The sequence below is a fragment of the Zootoca vivipara genome, chromosome 8 (genome assembly GCF_963506605.1).
Source record: "Zootoca vivipara chromosome 8, rZooViv1.1, whole genome shotgun sequence".
NCBI lineage: Eukaryota > Metazoa > Chordata > Lepidosauria > Squamata > Lacertidae > Zootoca > Zootoca vivipara.
In genome coordinates, this window is record NC_083283.1 from 21610852 (window position 1) to 21630031 (window position 19180).

The following is a 19180-nucleotide window of genomic DNA, read 5'->3' on the forward strand; positions in this document are numbered from 1 at the left end:
TTCAGTTCAGAGGCCAAATAATGGTTTTTTGCTCTTTGAAAACCAATAGAAGAGAAGTTGACATCGGCCTTGTTCACATGTCATGGTAAACAGCAGTTAATGGTTTACTAAGAATATGCTGATCTTGCCTGCTGTGCTATTGCCTGACTAATGAATGGGAGAAACAAACCATGGACTCAGCTACATTAGTCAAGAAACAGTGTTGAATGTGTTATAAACATGCAACACCAGATGGTGTCAGAGAGCAAAAAAAATCTAAGTGCTTTTCCATAGCACCCCCCTCTTTGTTATAACAATTTAATTTCTGATTTATTCATTGCATTTCCCCCTGTGATTTCCTCACAGGGGAAACCAAACCAAATGTTATGGTTTGTTTGCTTCAGACTACAAGGTTTGTGGTCAAGGTTTGTTCTTAGCACATTACGCATTATTTGTTTGAGTGAAACTAACCATTATCCCTAGTTTTGCCATAAAGCTAAGACAGTGATTGTGGCTCATACAGCATACAGAAGCAAAGTGGGTAAGATTGGCATGTTAACCAAATAAACCAATAACTGGTTTACCATGGTGTGAACTGGGTCAATAAGGTACATTGAATTTACCCATCCTTGTTCATATGCATCTTTCTCTTTTTTTAATGGAACTGAATTTTCCCTTCTGGTTAGAATTCTTTAGGAGGTTACATTGCTTTGAAGAAAGGACTGTACTTGGATCAAAGAGAAACAAAGCATGCTCTTGTCCTTAAAGCATTGAAGTGACTTGACACTGAATTATCTTAATGAATTTTGTATTTAATGCCAAAGAGGATGCTTTCAGAGTTAGAAGAGCTAATGCTTTATTACTGTAACAAACCTTCACAGCTTTACGACAATAGATGTTCCACTGCATATGACATAAAATCTATAAATAAATCTTTATACAAGGCTGATACCGTTATCGGAGTTGTCTAAGACACAACGGTGATTATTATAGTTGAGGCATTTCATCACAGGTGGTTAAGCATCTTCTGTAGGATCAGTCCAGTTTTGTGTTGGCAGTCAGTGGGTGAGTAGGTATTGTGTCCTTTGGGGGTTTCACTTGCAAAAATATGTTAATTTTAATTTTACTTCCATTCCTTCATTGGGGCCTTATGACTAAACTAGCACAAAAGCCAAGCTGCTTATTAATAGTGCTAGTTGATTTTTGTTATGAAACATGATTTTATGTGTGATAAGAGTGTTGGTTTGATAGTGCAGGGAGGATATTAATCTGAAACTGTCTAAACTCTTCTGTTCTTTTGCCAGGCTGTGCAGATTTGTTATGGCTTAAAGCCTTTATCTATAAATTAAGTTTCCCTAATTCTTCCAGTTTAAAAAGGTGACTTGAAATTGACCATGAATGTATTCTGTATCAAATTGTATCAAAATTTTAATAGTTATTTTGTTTCACAGTGCATATTGTATACATTGTTTGAAGAGGACTTTGTCTGGAAATGTAGCCTAAAAAATCTTTTAATAATTATTAAATTAAATCAGATTAGTAGTGGCTATAATAAACAATGTGTCCTTAAATGATTCAACCATTTAAGTGGCATTGGTCAGCAACATAAGTTTCATTATGAACAGTCCCAGTGGCTGCACAGATCATAGCAGGAACCTTCTAGAAAGCTCTGAAAGATTAGGAGTGCTTTCCCCCTCCTGCCCCATGGATTGCCACATTCCACATGTTGGAAAAGAGGTGAAAGCATTGCCTTCCCTCTGTTTCTTTCTGGCCACAAAATTTGAACCCTGAATACAATTGCTTTTTTTTTTTGCTTTATCCTTTTTATGAAAACTTGTTTTGCACCTTTCTCCCCGGTAAGTAAGGCTCTGCTTTATTAGGGTTGTGAATGTGGTAGCAAGATCTCAGTCAGATTTTCACAATTCCTGCTTTGCTTTCTTAGGCAGCAATCACAATTGTTGGAACTTGTAATTGGCTCTGAATGCTTTATGTGTGATGTTGCTGTATTGTTTTATTGTATTGTATTTTTGGCATGTTGAGTTTTATATGTTGCCCTTGCTTGAGTTAGGATGAAGGGCAATACTTCAATTCAGAAATCAATTCAAAAGCAAGTCATGCTGTATACAATGGTTTGTATAGAACTAAGTGGGAAAATGCTGCCTCTGCTTCCTTGGCCAGTGTGTGGAATGCTGCTGTGTACGAGTGAAGCATCCCTGAGCTTTCTGTTTTTTCAGACTTTCTTGGAGGGATCTGTTTGGTTTACACAGACACATTTTCCATACATATGACTGCATGGGATACTCACTGAAGGAACCTGTAAGCAGGAATAATGTTTTCAGGAGCTCAGCTTCTCAGATCTTATTTTATTTTATTAGCTCTGGAAATAAACATTTGGAAATGCACTGCTTTTTTCCCTTTTAATCAATACCACATCACCTTGAAAATCACATTTATGGATAATAAAGCCAACACAGCTCTCTTTTTTTTAACCTTATATTAGTATTTTTCCTCCTAGGGGTGTAGTTCCTTTTAGCCAAAGGAAGAAGATGCTGGAAAAGGCTAGAGCCAAAAATAAAAAGCCTAAGTCTAGTGCTGGTATCTCCTCAATGCCAAATATCACTGTTGGTACTCAGGTATGTAGAAGCTTACTGTGTGACATTTTAAAGCTTTGAGAAGAAACAAATCCACTATTAAGACCCTTTTTATGACGCAGTGACATGTGCAAATAGTCTGCAGATGTACTCTAACGCAAGTGCTTCCATAGCCTGAAGTGGCAGAGCTTAAACCACCTGTTCATACGCAGCTCTGTGCTGTGAACTAGCTGCAACCATATTAGGCTCTTGCCTTTCTTCTCTACATTTTCATTGTTGTTCCTAAAAGGTTTCAGATATGCTGGTGTGCCTGTAGTTGCCCTTTTGCCTTAACCTTTTCCTTCCCTTCAAACCAAGTGCCCCTATCAGGAAACTATGTGGTTGGAAACAAGGGTAGCCTATGTAGTTCCCTCAAGATACTGTTGGATTACAATTCCTATCGGTCCTAGCCAGCATAGCCAATTGCTAAGGATGATAGGAGTTGTAGTCCAGAAACATCTGGAACCTGCACCCTATTGGCTACACCCATTCTAAGAGTTTTGCGGCTAAGATAGAGATAATATTCCATATGTCACTACTAAAAAACCTGATTAAAATATATTAAGTACTTAACCTCTTCTAAGCATTGTTTTGCTTACATGGTTTTGATTCTTCATTTGGTACGAATGGGACTTTAGGGTGAAGGGTGGGTAATAAACAAATAAAAATAGTTGTTTACCTCCCTTGTTGATTGATTGCAGGTGTGTTTGAGAAATAATCCTCTTTATCATGCTGGAGCTGTTGCTTTTTCAATTAGCGCTGGGATTCCTAAAGTTGGCGTCCTAATGGAATCTGTTTGGAATATGAATGACAGCTGTAGGTTTCAGCTCCGGTCACCAGAGAGTTTAAAGAACATGGAGAAAGCTAGTAAAACAACTGAAGCAAAGTAAGTGTTCTAAACTTTTTACAGGGACACAGTAGACTGTGGCTGAAAAAGATCTTGAACTGGCATTAGATTATGGGTCTCTGTACTCCAGCTCCTCACTGTTTCCATAAATAAAACAGACATGAGTGCAATAAGGGGCTGTAAATATTGCTCTGAAGTCTGTTTAGCAAATACTTGAAAGAAGCAAGTCACACAAAGAATGGCTTTGCATTGCATTTTCATACTGGGAAACCGCATAATTAAGAGTATGTTGATTTCCCCCCCAATACAAATTAATGGTTTGAAAATGACCGTAAACAGTTCTTCTGTATATTGTAGCAGTATATGTTTGCTGTTATATTGCATCAGCAAAAACTTCTGTTGACTTAAGAAACAATTCAGAAGTTAGTATCTCGGTCCAAAGTGTTGACTAATTTTCACATTGTATTCATGGAAAATAAATGTAACAACTGCCTTGTTTTTGTTTTGTTTTTAAAATCCTAGGCCTGAAAGCAAACAGGAACCAGTGAAAACTGAAATGGGTCCACCACCTTCTCCAGCTTCTACCTGTAGTGATGCTTCTTCAATAGCAAGTAGTGCATCAATGCCATATAGTAAGTCATATGGGGAGGTTTGGGGGTTTTTTTTGCCTTGTTGAAAACCACTGTGGTGCAACATCTGCCAATTATATTGTATCCATATTTAATTCCTGAACCCCTGCAATGAATAATTTAAGAAACCATGTTCCATAGAGGAATATTTACAGGATAAAATTAGCAAACTACAATTTTAGTAGATGGCGCAAACTTTACAGAAAGCACTTCCTGTGAAAAGTAACATAAGTAGCCATGTGCTCATTTTTAGACATAGAATATGCATATCGTAGACATGCTACAAGGAGACTTTTAATCTGATACTTTTTTTCTTAAGAGCGGCGGCGATCTACACCTGCCCCAAAAGAAGAGGAGAAAGTGAATGAAGAACAGTGGTCTCTTAGGGAAGTCGTGTTTGTGGAAGATGTTAAGAATGTTCCTGTTGGGAAGGTTTGTATAAAATAAGCTCCCGTAGTTTCCTTTAATTTGCTGTGTACTAATCCTTTAAAAACAGATAGAAGAAAGCTGTTTTACAGCAAACCTAGTCATATTGGTTTTAAATTGTATTGTTGGTGAAAATGTGGTTTTGTGTGGTGGCACTGCTTGCTTTTCTGGATGTTTTAAGTACAGTTTAAGATTCCCCACCCCACCCCGCGCTTCACTTCAGAGAGTTTTAATTCTGCTTCAACACTATGCAATATGTTCTCTTTTATAGGTACTGAAAGTGGATGGTGCTTATGTTGCTGTAAAATTTCCAGGGACATCTACTACTGCAAATTGTACAAACAGCTCTGGTTCGGATCCTGATCCATCTTCTCTTCTCCAAGATTGTCGGTTGCTCAGGATAGATGAGCTCCAGGTGTGTTTGCAATGCCAAGACTTTGGCCCTTGAAGCTGTTAGATAATCTCTGCTGCGGCCACAGTTTCTAGAGTTTATGTTCACTTCCATCACTCCATCTCAAAGAGGTGTCAGACCTTCAGAATATAAGAACCATAGATATTAAAAGTAAAGTCTTCAGAAGTTGCCTATTATTTAGTTTAGAAAGAAAGACATCTAAGGGGAGACATAAGTTAGATTTTAGACATTACGCACCAGGTAATTTTTCTTTTGTAAGAATCTGGAGTCTGTGACAGTAGGTTCGGAACAGGCAAAAGAAAGAACTTCACGCAACACATAAATTACTTTAAATACATGGCTGGGATGTAGTGCTGGCCATTTGCTTAGATGGCATAAAAAAGTAGATCAATTCATGGATTGATCATTGTCTATTAGCTATGACAGCTAAGTGGAGCCCTCACATTAATAGATGGCACACTTATGCTTATCACATGCTGGGGACAAAAAAGAGGGGGTGGCTTTCACCATTATGCACGGCTAATGAGCTTGTTAGGCATCTGGTTGGCTGCTGCTGCAGAAGAATCCTAGTCTTTTCAAGCAAATTGTACATTCTTAAAGAGAGGGGAATTAAGCCAATTCTTTAGATTGCATTGGAAGTACAGAAATCTGCTTTTGTTACAGGTGGTAAAAACTGGTGGGACACCAAAAGTTCCAGATTGTTTTCAAAGGACTCCTAAAAAGTTATGTATTCCAGAAAAAACAGAAATCCTAGCTGTGAATGTAGATTCCAAAGGTAAGGATGAAGGGTTTTTTCCTTCTCATTTTATCTATTGCTTGCTTTAGAAAAAGAAAGGTACTTATCCTATTAGAGAATTGTTAAACTGAGTGATCTTTATTTCATTAATCAATATTTGCTAGTTTAATGGTTTGAAATGTTTTTTGGAGCAAATAGTCTGTTGGTCAGTGTCCTTTTTTGCACTCTTTCAGGAGTACATGCCGTCCTGAAAACCGGGAACTGGGTTAGATATTGCATATTTGATCTTGCAACTGGAAAAGCAGAACAAGAAAACAATTTCCCCACTAGCAGTATTGCTTTCCTTGGGCAGAATGAGAGGAGTGTTGCTATTTTCACTGCTGGACAGGTTTGTTTCTTCTCAGCTTCGTGCATTTTAAATGTTTCCTGCCACCCTAGCGTTCGAAAGCACGAAGTGCAAGTAGAGAAATAGGTGCTGCTCTGGCTGGGAAGGTAAATGATGTTTCCGTGCGCTGCTCTGGTTCGCCCAAAGTGGCTTAGTCATGCTGGCCACATGACCCGGAAGCTGTATGCCTGCTCCCTTGGCCAATAAAGCGAGATGAGTGCTGCAACCCCAGAGTTGTCCACGACTAGACCTAATGGTCAGGGGTCCCTTTACCTTTACCTTACCACCCTAAAAGTACCTCTTTAATGGGTTACTTAATGTTGATAAATGATTCCATTAAACAAGAAATGTAGAAAAAATAAATCTTCATGGCAGACTTACCGGTAACTTGACTGTCGGTGCTCCTGATCCCTATCTGGTAAAGGAAGTGGTAAAGAAAAAGAAAAAGGTGGTTAGATCAATGGTATAGTGAGGAATAAGGCTTTGTAAGCTACTGACACAAATTAATGGATCTTGGGAAGAATCCCTTCTCTTCTCACTTGCCTTGCAACCTAACTGCAGAATTTGAAGAGGCACAACTTGCCAGTTTTTAATCCCCACACAAAGAAGAGAGGGACACAACCATGCATGCTTGTGATATTGGATATTAATTGTAATGTATACGGTATATATTCCCCTCCTCAAACTGCACTAAGAAAGCATATGAACTCAATCTTCTAGTCCATTCTGGATATTTGCAGGAGTGGTCAGTGAGGACAACAGGTACTACACCTGTTGTCTGACACTTAACCTGGAGGGAAGCGGGTGGCGCTGTGGTCTAAACCACTGAGCCTCTTGGACTTTCCGATCGGTAGGTCAGCAGTTCAAATCCGCATGATGGGGTGAGCTCCCATTGCTCTGTCCCAGCTTCTGCCAACCTCGCAGTTTGAAAGTATACCAGTGCAAGTAGATACATAGGTACCGCTGCGGTGGGAAGGTAAACAGCGTTTGCATGTGCTCTGGTTTCTGTCACGGTGTTCCATTGCGCCAGAAGCGGTTTAGTTATGTTGGCCACATGACCCGGAATGCTGTCTGTGGACAAACACCGGCTCCCTCGGCCTGAAGCGAGATGAGTGCCGCACCCCATAGTCGCCTTTGACTGGACTTAACCATCCAGGGGTCTTTTACATTTACCTTACTTTACCTTACCTGGAGGGAAAGGTATCAGGTGATGGGGATGTCAGCACTGTGTGGGCATATCAGCAGGAACACCAGATTGGCTTCATCAGTGCAGCTATGTTGATGTGTCAGGCGATAGAGCTGCAAATCAATAACAAATGAATGAGAAAAATAATGAAAATTTGAATTGTGTAAAAATCTACTTTTTGTGCAGGAATCTCCAATCATTCTTCGAGATGGAAATGGCACTATATATCCAATGGCAAAAGATTGTATGGGTGGAATAAGAGACCCCGATTGGCTTGATCTTCCTCCTATTAGCAGTCTGGGAATGGGAGTTCATTCCTTAACAAACCTTCCTGCCAATTCAACCATCAAAAAGAAAGCTGCTATCATTATAATGGCTGTTGAGGTAATTCATATATATACCTGTCATATTCTCTCTTAGAGGCATTGTTCTGCACCACCTGGATTACTCAGTGTTTTCAACTGAACTTTTCCTTTTTACAAATATATCTAAACAGAGTAATTTTAGATATGAGAGCTCTGTGACAGAAGTAGCTTACTGCTAGTTACAAAATGCAGTTGCCTAAAATGAGACTTGCTTCTACTGTAGTATAAAGTCTATTTTTTCTTCAAATGTTTGCTATTACTGTTTATAGATGCTCTGGGCCTAATTTCTCTTTAATGCAGGGAGAAAGTGTGATTATTATTATTATTATTATTATTTTTAAAAAATCTTGAGTCCACATTTCCATTTTTAAGTGGGTCAGAAAGGGCAAGCCTAAAAGAGCACATAGCTTCATAGAATCATGTGCAAATAGTTGTGCATGTTCATATTCTCTCTGTTTTACTGTGATAGCAGTTTTGGGACATAATTTTCTGATGTGATTTATTTTAAGAAATTCATCCACCCCAGAAATTAACTTTAAATAACAGTTTTTAATAAGATGGGATATCTAGGTATTCAAAATGCTTTTAAAAACAATGCTAAAATATAAAAATATCCTTAAGATATAGGAGTGTCAAACGATATGTAAAAACAGAGATAGCATGGATTGAATATACACTCTGCGACAAAAAGAGGAGAGTATGCTGATGGAGATAACAGGAAGTCCAAAGACAAAATTTACTTTCTTTTCTGTTTTTCTTTTTCTTTTTTTTCTCCCCCCCCTCCTTTCCCTTTTTTTCTCTGGGAAAGGAGGATTAGAAATACGATACGAAAAATTGTAACAAACAAACATAAATGTATATGTATATGTATGTATATGTATATGTATACAAGCATGAAGAACAATGTTCAGGTTTGGTGATGGGAAAAAATGAATAAATATCATTCAAAAAAATAATAATAATAATGCTAAAATAGGTTATAGTCCTTTTTATTTAAATTCCACTTGCAATTGAAAACTTTTCTTTTTAAACAAGCTTTTGATTCTGTTGCTTAAATACTGATTTCTAGTGATAGTGTGTTTACTTTGTAGCTGCTTTTTAAATGATGTTAATTTGTGTTTTTATAACTGGATTATCATTGCTTTTATGTTTGCTTTTTATTTGTGAGCCACTTTAGGCAACTTCTGCCTGTCCTCAAATCAGTTTGTTGATCCTGCACAGCTAAAATCTTAGAGTTTATCATTTAAATATACAGCACTTTTAAAATGTTACACAATCAGTTTTAGGTATTTATCTGATTTGTATCCCGTACTTTGTTTAGTTCAGCATAAAGTACTGATGCTAAAACAGGCTGCAGAATGTAGCATAGGGCAAGGGAATGTTGCTTGCTCTTGTTTTATTAATGTCTCTTTCATTTTTTCTGAGCACAGAAGCAAACTTTAATGCAGCATATTCTCCGATGTGACTATGAGGCCTGCAGACAGTATTTGATGAACCTCGAGCAAGCTGTTGTCTTGGATCAGAATCCACAAATGCTGCAGACTTTCCTCAGTCACAGATGTGATGGAAATCGAAATATTCTGCATGCTTGTGTATCTGTGTGCTTTCCAACCAGTAATAAAGAAACAAAAGAGGAAGAGGGTGAGTTCAGTAATCTCATGCTGATGAGATTCTTCTGAGAGCTTTTGCAAGAAGGCTAGAAAGTTGAGTCAGAATTGTTCAAAACCTGTTTTGAAATAGTTACAGACACAAACACAGGTGCACACACACACAGCAACTTCATCAGTAATGAGGCTTGTCATAAACCAGCAAGGCCATCCGGTTGGAAAATGCAGGAAGAGAGTATGGTAGAAAGGGAAACAAATGTCCCAACTGGCAACAAGTTTCAGTTCAGCATCACATTTTCCACTTGGCAAATTAAGTCACTTGGAAATAAGGGTGGGATCTGAAATGCTGCGCTCAATAGCCCATGTGTGTATCAGGCTATATTTCAAGGCTCCCTTCCCACTGCAGTCTTCCAATCCTGAAAAGCTGTGCTTGGAGGTTATGGGACCATCTGGTGCAGTATTCAAAGCAGCACGGAGAAGCTAGTGCCAACTCCATTGCCTGCATGTGTGGAAGTGCTTGGAATCCAGCCATAATTCTTGCCTCTAATGTACACTGGGGAAAATTAGCAGATGACGCTTGCAGAAAGACAGGAATTTCAAGACGAAACAGGCCATTGTGAACTTGAAGCATAAGGTTATGACTGTTCAAACAAAGCAAAAGAGAAAGATGGAAAGGAGCAATTTATGTCAAAAAATGGCCCATATGATGCATTAAAACTGTTTTACAGCATGAACTGGAGATCTACAAAACTGAGAATCCTATTAAACTAGAAATATGGAAACATCTATATATACTGTATATGTCTGCAGTGGGGCAAAATATGTGAAGTTTTTGAGGAACTAAAAGCAGAAGAAAGTGAACTTTCTAAATCATTTAAAATACATTTCTACACCATTTACACCCTTCTCCTAATTTGCTCAAGGCCATGTCCAATTTTAAAAATAATAGCATATAAATCTACTAAGCGTGCTGCAAAGGAAATAGGGGTGAGGAAGGAGAGGGGAAAGCAAGCAAATTCACTTACCAATTCTCTAAAATACATACACGTTTCTGAACCTCTGAATGTGATGTCCAGCAAATGAATGATTTATGGGGCTGCTTGGAGACTGGTTTCCTTATTTAGCAAAAAGGACCTAAGCTTTCCTGCTTACCACTGAGTGCTAGAATTGCTCGGTTGTGTATTTGTGTGTTATATGTTTTCCAGTTTAAATTGTCCTGTCTTTCTCTTCTCTGCTGGAGGCTTTTTGCTATTCAGTAATCAAACCCATCGTCATCATTATACATTTGCATATAAATATTGAGAAAATCCATGTTGATTTCATATACAAAATTTATATAAAAGTGACAGAGAAGCTTTCAGTTCTTTAGTGTTTAATGTCTCTGTAATAAACAGATGCCAAGTTTCTTCTTTATGCTTCAGAAGCAGAGCGCTCTGAAAGGAACACATTTGCTGAAAGGTTATCTGCCGTTGAGGCGATTGCAAATGCTATTTCAGTGGTGTCAAGTAATGGACCGGGAAATCGTGCAGGATCCTCTAGCAGCAGAAGGTAAGCTAGTGGAAACTTCTCTTTTTGCTATTGCAGTATTAATTACCAGCAAGACATTATGAATTAACGTAGGCCAGGATCCAAAGAGCTGCTTGGGAGGTCCCATGGCTCAGTGATAGAGCACATTGTCTGCATGTAGAATGTCCCAGATTGACTCCCTGGCATCTCCAGTTAAAAGATCAGGTAGCAGATGTTAGGGAGAGAGTTTCTTCCTGAGACCCTGGAAAGGCGCTGCCAGTCAAAAATACTGGGTTAGATGGGCAGACAGTCTGATCATTATAAGGCAGCTTCTCATGTTCCTAAGAGTGTGTGGGTTAGATTTCTGGCTCTTGTATCACAAAGTACTGTTCAAATCTTTTGATGAGCAGCAACAATAAGTATCCTTTTCCAGTAAGCATGGGACCTCGCTTCTTCTTTCCCTGACTTACTGTGGGGCTGCTTTCCCTCTTTCTGCTTGTCTCTGATAGCACCCTCCATCTAACCCAGAGTTTGACTGCCAGCAGCCCTCCAGAGAGACATAACTTGTATCAGGTGGATAGGACTATGTGCCCTTTTCTCTGGTTTGAGCCACAGTTCTTTCATATTTGGCTGGGATTGATGGCAGTCTTTCCTTAACTCCTTATTAGAGGAGAATTAGAGTTTGTTTCTTGCACCAGTCTTTCTAAAAGCAAGAGCAGGCAAGTTCAAGTTCAGGAATGGTCAAAGGCTTCAAGGTGGCCAGAGGGTGAGACTGATCAGGACTTTGCTCATGCCTGCAAACCACTTCTGTAACCAGGAAAATATTCTCCCCGCCGTGGAAGCTGCTGTGCCAGGTGGATGGAGGAACCATCGTAGCTGTCTTCTCTTTGGGGGAAGGGCTGTAAACTCAGTATTAGAACATCTGATTGGCATGTAGAAGACTTTGTGTTCAATCCCCAGGATCTCAAGATATGGCTTGGAGTGTCCCTTGACTGAAACCCCGAGAGCCCCCACCAGCCAGGGTACTCAGTACTGAGCTAAATGGATCAGTGGTCTCACTCTGTGTAAGGCAGCTTCCAGTGGGTGGTATTCAACCCTAATCCTACTCGGAGTAGAGCCACTGAGGTTAATAAAAACATTCAATAATTTCAGTGGGGTCTACTCTGGGCAGGATTTAGTTGTATGCAATCCTAGTGTGCAAATCCTAGTGTGTTTGCACGTTCCATCAGTGCAAACATTATGGATGGAATGATCCCCTTCCCCTGGTTGCTGTTTTGGGGGTTCTTCAAACCCCACCCCAGGCAATTGGGGGGGGGAGTGGAGAAGCTGTTATGCAAGTGCTCCCACTAACAGGGTTTGTTAGTTGAATTCCACCATGTACTCCTACGTTGGAGCCCACTCACTTGCAAACCACCTACAATGTGTTTATGGTTGCTAGTTATTCCCTTTTCTCCCCCCATCTCCAGGTGAGGGCTCACTTATAAATTAAATGCAAGAGCAACTGCAGTTATGAGAAGAATGCAAAGTTGAATTGGTACATTGACAGTACTGTGTCTAAAATACGTGCCGTATTTCTTTTTCACATTTAATAATTGGTGTGGCATTAATATTGCTTTCTTTTCCACATATTAGTTATAAATGTGGACAAAAGTCTGTTTGGCATTCTAGAACACTAGGTTGCCTTCAGTATGCTCTCTGTGCAAGAACAGGCAGCATTAGTTTTAGGATTTTCTGTTTGGTCTTAGTTTGCGACTGAGAGAAATGATGAGAAGATCTCTGAGAGCAGCAGGTTTGGGCAGACATGAAGCAGGGGCTTCATCTAGTGATCATCAGGATCCAGTTTCTCCTCCCATTGCTCCTCCAAGCTGGGTGCCTGATCCTCCTGCGATGGACCCTGGTAAGATTTTCACATGCACTTGCGCATACGTGTAAAAGTAGATATAAATTGCCTTTCGTGTGAACTTGTGAAAGAGCGTAGGAATAAGAAATGCATTGCATCAATGTTATTACAATTTCAGTGGTGCAAAGCATTTAGCTAGTTAGCCACTTCTGTGCTTTCAGGTGAAAACTGAGTGTTAAGATTTTCTGATTACAGCTTGTAGGCAGATGTTGATTATTTCAATAATGTGACTTGCTACCTCCTATAATGTTAGCTGCACTTACAAGTAATTTTGTTGAATAGCCTTTGGAAGGAAAGAAAATTTAAAGATATAGTGTGGTTAGTTTCTGTGGAGTGCGCATATTGCCAGGGATGTGTTTTATGTATTGATGTGCATCCTACTGTTCTGTTTACTAAAAGATGGTGACATTGATTTTATCCTGGCCCCTGCTGTGGGATCTCTTACCACAGCAACAACTGGCACTGGCCAAGGACCCAGCACCTCCACGATACCAGGTGAGAACATGCTATTTTGTACACTTGCATATGACTTAACAAAAAGAAATGGCAAATGCTTGCTTCATACATGTATTTTAGTGCAGCTTAAATGTTCCCTCCTATAACTTGAAGGTGCATCTTCCCATCGTTCTGTATAATGAATAAGGGCGCTTAACGTATCAGTCTGTTTGTCCTGTTAAAACTATTTGGCACCGCTTCACACATTAAAATATGTTGGCCAGTCTTGGTTCAAGACATGAAGTTTCCAATTCTTTATATACACTCAGATTCATAATTTAGCATTAGGTTTCTGACATTGTGAAAGTGTTGGCTAATCATAAATGCTTGATACAGGAATCCCTCTTCTTGTCTAGAATGTTTTAAGTAAGTGAGCTACTTTTGTAGGCAGCTATTTTTCACCAATACTTTTCCAATTTGCAGGTCCTTCTACAGAGCCCTCTGTAGTGGAATCAAAGGATCGGAAGGCAAATGCTCACTTCATACTGAAATTGTTATGCGACAGTGTGGTTTTACAGCCTTATCTTCGGGAACTGCTATCGGCCAAGTAAGGGGTCTTTACGTGCATGTCTTGTAGTATTTTCATCTACTTGGGAAGCCAAGCTTTATGAAGAATGGTTGAGGGAATTGGGTATGTTTTGCAAAGCTGCACTGAGCCTTGATATAAACAACAAGAAGAGTTAAACAAAGCCATTACATTTTATGCTGCATTTTGTATTTGTTAATACTGTATATTGATTTTTCTGTTTTTGTTTATGCATCAGATCTGTTACCTTCATTTTAATGTTAAAAGTTGGGGCAGTACTAAATCAGGCTCTTTCTGATAAACCTAGAAGACTGCCTTTTTAACTTAACTGAAAATGATACTGACATATTACTGTTTTTTAGGGATGCAAGAGGTATGACACCGTTTATGTCTGCTGTAAGCGGCAGAGCATATCCTGCAGCGATTACCATTTTAGAAACTGCACAAAAAGTTGCCAAAGGTATGTGAATTCTAATTGTGATTCTTGCTTTATGTATGCCAATAATTGATGGCTTTCCCCTTCCTAAATCTCTGGATTAGACAGTGGAATAACATGTAATATATTGAATTAATAGAAAATGCCAGTCTTCCTGCTGTCCGTGAATAACTTCCTGTTATCTTCTTGGTTTTAAAAAGTGTCTGATTCAATAGATACAATTTCCTGTAATAATTTCCCTGCAGGAGGTGATGCTTTGATATCCATTGGGTTTCTTTTCTTTTCTGTGAAAATAGGTCAGGGCAATTATTGATAGAAGGTTGTGAATAGTGGCAGCTTTCAATGAAACAAAGATAAAAACCTGTTCCCCATAGAGGAGGAATTTTGTTTAGTATAACTAATACAATTTGAAGTCATTTTGGAGGGAACCATCAGTGCATTCGGTTAGCTGATGTGCAGTGTAGTTCAGTAATGTTACAGTGCCGTGATGTTTTGTTTTCTTCATAGAGGGCCTTTGAGAATTATTACCTTAAGTTGCTAGCTCTTCAAAGAGTATGCAAAACTTCGTTTTAAGCAATACCTTTCTCCTTTTTTAAAAAGCGGAGGCAACTTCAAGTGAAAAAGAAGAGGATGTGTTTATGGGAATGGTTTGTCCAACTGGCACAAACCCAGATGACTCTCCTTTATATGTCCTATGTTGCAATGATACCTGCAGCTTTACATGGACTGGTGCAGAGCACATAAATCAGGTAAAATAAGGGAACTTAATTGGTTTTTTTGTGCTAGGTGTAAAAACAAGCTCATATTCCTGAGCCTTTAAGGACAGATTTTTAAATTCTTGCCTTTCTCTTACTGCTGGGTTTTCTGGGGAAATAGCTGGGTGGGGGGAAAGTTTCTTACTGCTCTATTTGGCTTCACAAGAAACCATTAACAAGAAGCTTAACATTATTTTAATGTAATCTAACTTGAAAACTCTTGAAGAATAAATAAGGCTGCAGTTTTGTGCATACGTACCTGGGAGTAAGTTCCATTGAACTTGACGGTTCTTTACTTCTAAGTAGACACGTCTAGAATTGTTAGCTACCATTTAAAAGCAGCATCGTAATTACACATAGTACTCCATTCTCCCCCTCCCCCGCTAAAATGCTAAATTTTCTCTTTGTAGGATATATTTGAATGTAGAACATGCGGTTTATTGGAGTCTCTGTGCTGTTGCACAGAGTGCGCAAGGGTGTGCCACAAAGGTCATGATTGCAAGTACGTGTGTTTATTCCTAACATCGAGACTACTGTAGGTTGTTTTGTATTTTCAGGGGTGATTCGGTTTCATTTTGCTTGAAAATGCAGTAGAATTTTATTTCTCTTAGCGCTCTGCTGTACCTAAAATTTTCGTTAGTGAATGGATTGATAGATAATTGAAGGAAACTGGAATTGCAACTTGGGCCTGGGTCCACAGTGTAGGGATGGGGAGGGGAGATGTAACCAGCTAGGTAGCCTCCTCTCCAGCAGTGTCAGAGAGGTGAGATAAATCAGGCATTTACTTAGGACTGATAATAGGGGGAGAAACTGCCACCCCATTTTCAAGGCCGCCGTTTCCTCAGACTAATGTAGCCTTTCATAAACAAGAACTGGAAAATGGTATTTAGATGAAAAACACTTCAGTTGAATTAGCAGTGTTTTTTTAAAAATGATTATGGACGTAGTGAAACTGGTTGTAGTGTATATCAATATGGAAACTGGTGTTTATAAATTGTATTTACACATTTTGTCTCTACTTTCAGGCTCAAACGCACATCCCCAACAGCCTACTGTGACTGCTGGGAGAAATGCAAGTGCAAAACATTAATTGCAGGACAGAAGTCTGCTCGTCTTGATTTGCTTTTCCGGCTGCTTACCACCACAAACCTTGTCACCATGCCAAATAGTAGGCAAGTGTCCCTTTTAGTGGGATTGATCTGCCCCACAAAAGGCCCCAGTGTGGTCCGTATGTCAACTCTTGGTTTGTTTGTATGTTTACAGGGGGGAACATCTTTTGCTCTTCTTGGTGCAGACAGTTGCAAGACAAACAGTAGAACATTGCCAGTATAGGCCACCAAGAATTAGGGAAGACCGTAATCGTAAGACTGCAAATCCTGAAGGTGGGACCCTTTTCTCGTTTACAAGATTTTTCTCTTATTGTAGCAACTGCTGCAGTAACTGATTACATGCTTTTCTTTAATTCCTTGGCTTTAGATTCGGATATGCCAGATCATGATTTAGAACCTCCACGATTTGCACAGCTTGCCTTGGAACGGGTTTTGCAAGATTGGAATGCACTGAAGTCTATGATCATGTTTGGCTCACAGGAGAACAAAGACCCGTGTGTATTAACGAACTAGTTATGATTACACTTTTGAGAACTGACTTTGTATCATGGACTTGGCAACTTACATTATATTTCCTCTTCCCCTGTTTTCTTTTGCTTTTTTCCAAGTCTTAGTGCAAGCAGTAGGATTGGTCATCTGTTGCCTGAAGAACAAGTGTATCTTAATCAGCAAAGTGGAACTATTCGGCTGGACTGTTTTACACACTGCCTTATTGTAAAGTGTACAGCAGACATACTGGTAAGGCATATTTAAATAACACAGTACCAAAGAAATTTGTCCATTCAATGCTTATGCGTTTAGAAGGTATGAATGTTAATGTGATTAGCAGATCTAAGTTGTGGCAAGTTTGTCATAACTCTTTATGTTTACAGTTCCTTTGCACAAGAATTTGCATGGTTGCATAGCCAGAGTAGACATTTGCTCCAGTAAACTTTTCTTTACAGCTTTTAGATACTTTGCTGGGGACACTTGTAAAGGAACTGCAGAACAAATACACTCCAGGTCGCAGAGAAGAAGCAATTTCTGTTACAATGAGGTTTCTGCGTTCTGTGGCAAGAGTTTTTGTTATCCTCAGTGTGGAAATGGCTTCCTCAAAAAAGAAAAAGTAAGCTTCTTTTTTTTTAAAAAAAAAAACAAACTTAAATTACTGCTTGGGCCAGTGAGAGAAAATGCCTAAGATTTGTTATTTTTAAAATGCCCCTCACCAGTTCAGTAGCATCAAGAGTAGCCATATGCTCTCAGACTTCTCCCAAATGCCCTTGTGAATGAAGCTGTTTTCTAAAAACTGTGAGAGGGACAACTTGATCCCCATAGGGAGGGAGTTCCACAAGTGTGAGGCTACCCAAAAAGACTCTATCCCATGTCACACACACCCCAATAGCAAGCTATGCTCACTGGTGTGTCTACAAAATGAGCTGCCTCCTGCAGATTGCAAGGCCTGGCAGATAAGGAGAGAACTAGCAGGTAGTGAGGTCCTAAGTTGTTGGCACTTTAATATATAAAGACCTTTGAGTTGGACCCAGCACCAAAAAATAGGTAGCCAGTGTAGTTCATGCAGGATCAGTGTTGTGCGGTCCCATCTTTCTGTACTACTCTTTTTTAAAAAAATACTTTTTATTGGATTTTCCAATTAAGCAAAACAAAATACATTTCCACATACTGTATATTTACCCATCTCATTACCAATCGCTCTGCCGAGCTTGTGACTCCCCTCCCTCCCGCCATTTGGTTTTCTTTCCCTAATTCAAATCTCACAGTTCCTTCATATAATTTGCTGTACCACTCTTGCCGTGTGGCCATGTTCTGCACCATCTGCAACTTCCAGATCATCTTCAAGGGTAGATGTCATTGTATTTTGTAGGTGGTGCACACGTCAACTGGAAACAGTCCTCTGGAGAGTGAATTCAAACCACGTTTCAGTTAGTACAGTGAAACAAATACGCACATCTGTGTCTACAGATAACATTATTACACAGAAACCTTGGGGCTTTCTCATGCTGTGTATCCTGAAACATAGGAACAAATTGGGATGCATGTCTCCATACAGCATCCCGGATAGTATCATTGTCCCCCACCATCTGTAAGCCAAAGCCTGCCATGGTTTATAACTTGGGTGCCACACTCTGCCTCTGATTCATATTGCTATAAAGACTGCAGAATAAATAAATATGCTTTGATTTATGAAAAGCTACATTAATGGGTTAGTCCTCGTTTTATAATTAAACTTGTTGTGTTTTGAGTCTTTTTCCATAAACACAGTGCTCCAACTGTATAATATACTTCTAACTTTCTTTCAGTTTAAGGTAAAGTTCAGCATATTGTTTTGTATCCACTGGACAGCTAGTGGAACAGTAGGCCTAGACTAGAGGTGGGGACTAGAATTTTTGCCAAAGAGACAGAAGGGCTGTATTTTAGCAGTGTTAAGTGGGAAGCAATGCAACTTGACTATTGACTGAACAGGATGAACAGATAAATAGTTGTGCGAATACAAAACCATTAAACAAGCTGTCCTGGTTTGTGTGTATTCTGAACCTTTTTGAATGTGGCTGTTGATGTCAGTGTTTTCCCTTCCCACGTCTTGTTTCCAGTAACTTCATTCCACAGCCAATTGGGAAATGCAAGCGTGTATTCCAAGCTTTGCTACCTTATGCTGTGGAGGAATTGTGCAATGTAGCGGAATCCCTCATTATCCCAGTCAGAATGGGTATTGCACGCCCTACGGCACCTTTTACATTGGCAAGCACTAGTATAGATGCTATGCAAGGCAGCGAAGAGCTGTTCTCAGTAGAACCACTACCTCCCCGGCCGTCATCTGATCAATCCAGCAGGTAATGCTCCTTAATGTTTATCATTATAAATGCATTCTTCTAAATCATATATGTTTTGCCCATCCACCCCCAGACATTCACTGTGGTAGAGAGGCACAAAGCAAGAGCAGCTGGCAAACAAACCAAGCTTTGGAGAAACAAGCTGAGGCTCCTTTGTTCATGTGTGAGATGGCTTGTGGTTTTGTTAAACAAGCCGTAGGTAGAACAAGGTGTACAGCTAACATGGGAAGTGGACTGGACTGGTAGCTCAAAAGAACTTAAATGAAGAAGCTTTCAAAAACGAGAAGGGAAATCTGTTATATTAAACTGACTATTTTAAACTACTCGTGTTAGTATACTTATGGAGGTTCTTCTGTCTGCTGTATTTAAGTTGATACTTTTGTGTGAAGAGAAGAAAATCATATGCGATGATGCTGTGTAAAT

At 39.4% G+C, this 19180-nt stretch overlaps 1 protein-coding gene across 5 annotated transcripts in view; it reads left to right on the forward strand.

The window, feature by feature from the left end:
• Positions 1 to 19180, forward strand: part of UBR5 (ubiquitin protein ligase E3 component n-recognin 5) — a 69076-nt gene that overhangs the window by 29829 nt on the left and 20067 nt on the right. For 3 of the 5 annotated variants that reach the window (XM_035126422.2, XM_035126425.2, XM_035126427.2), the window contains exons 13-34: positions 2495 to 2612; positions 3311 to 3495; positions 3979 to 4088; positions 4405 to 4517; positions 4783 to 4926; positions 5587 to 5698; positions 5893 to 6047; positions 7417 to 7614; positions 9026 to 9236; positions 10624 to 10750; positions 12454 to 12605; positions 13008 to 13103; positions 13527 to 13650; positions 13992 to 14089; positions 14666 to 14814; positions 15231 to 15322; positions 15846 to 15992; positions 16084 to 16202; positions 16297 to 16423; positions 16538 to 16667; positions 16874 to 17034; positions 18518 to 18757. In XM_035126422.2, coding sequence (XP_034982313.1) covers positions 2495 to 2612; positions 3311 to 3495; positions 3979 to 4088; positions 4405 to 4517; positions 4783 to 4926; positions 5587 to 5698; positions 5893 to 6047; positions 7417 to 7614; positions 9026 to 9236; positions 10624 to 10750; positions 12454 to 12605; positions 13008 to 13103; positions 13527 to 13650; positions 13992 to 14089; positions 14666 to 14814; positions 15231 to 15322; positions 15846 to 15992; positions 16084 to 16202; positions 16297 to 16423; positions 16538 to 16667; positions 16874 to 17034; positions 18518 to 18757 — 3108 coding nt within the window. The remainder of the gene's footprint in view (positions 1 to 2494; positions 2613 to 3310; positions 3496 to 3978; positions 4089 to 4404; positions 4518 to 4782; positions 4927 to 5586; positions 5699 to 5892; positions 6048 to 7416; positions 7615 to 9025; positions 9237 to 10623; positions 10751 to 12453; positions 12606 to 13007; positions 13104 to 13526; positions 13651 to 13991; positions 14090 to 14665; positions 14815 to 15230; positions 15323 to 15845; positions 15993 to 16083; positions 16203 to 16296; positions 16424 to 16537; positions 16668 to 16873; positions 17035 to 18517; positions 18758 to 19180) is intronic. The other 2 variants (XM_035126424.2, XM_035126423.2) reach the window with 2 other exon arrangements.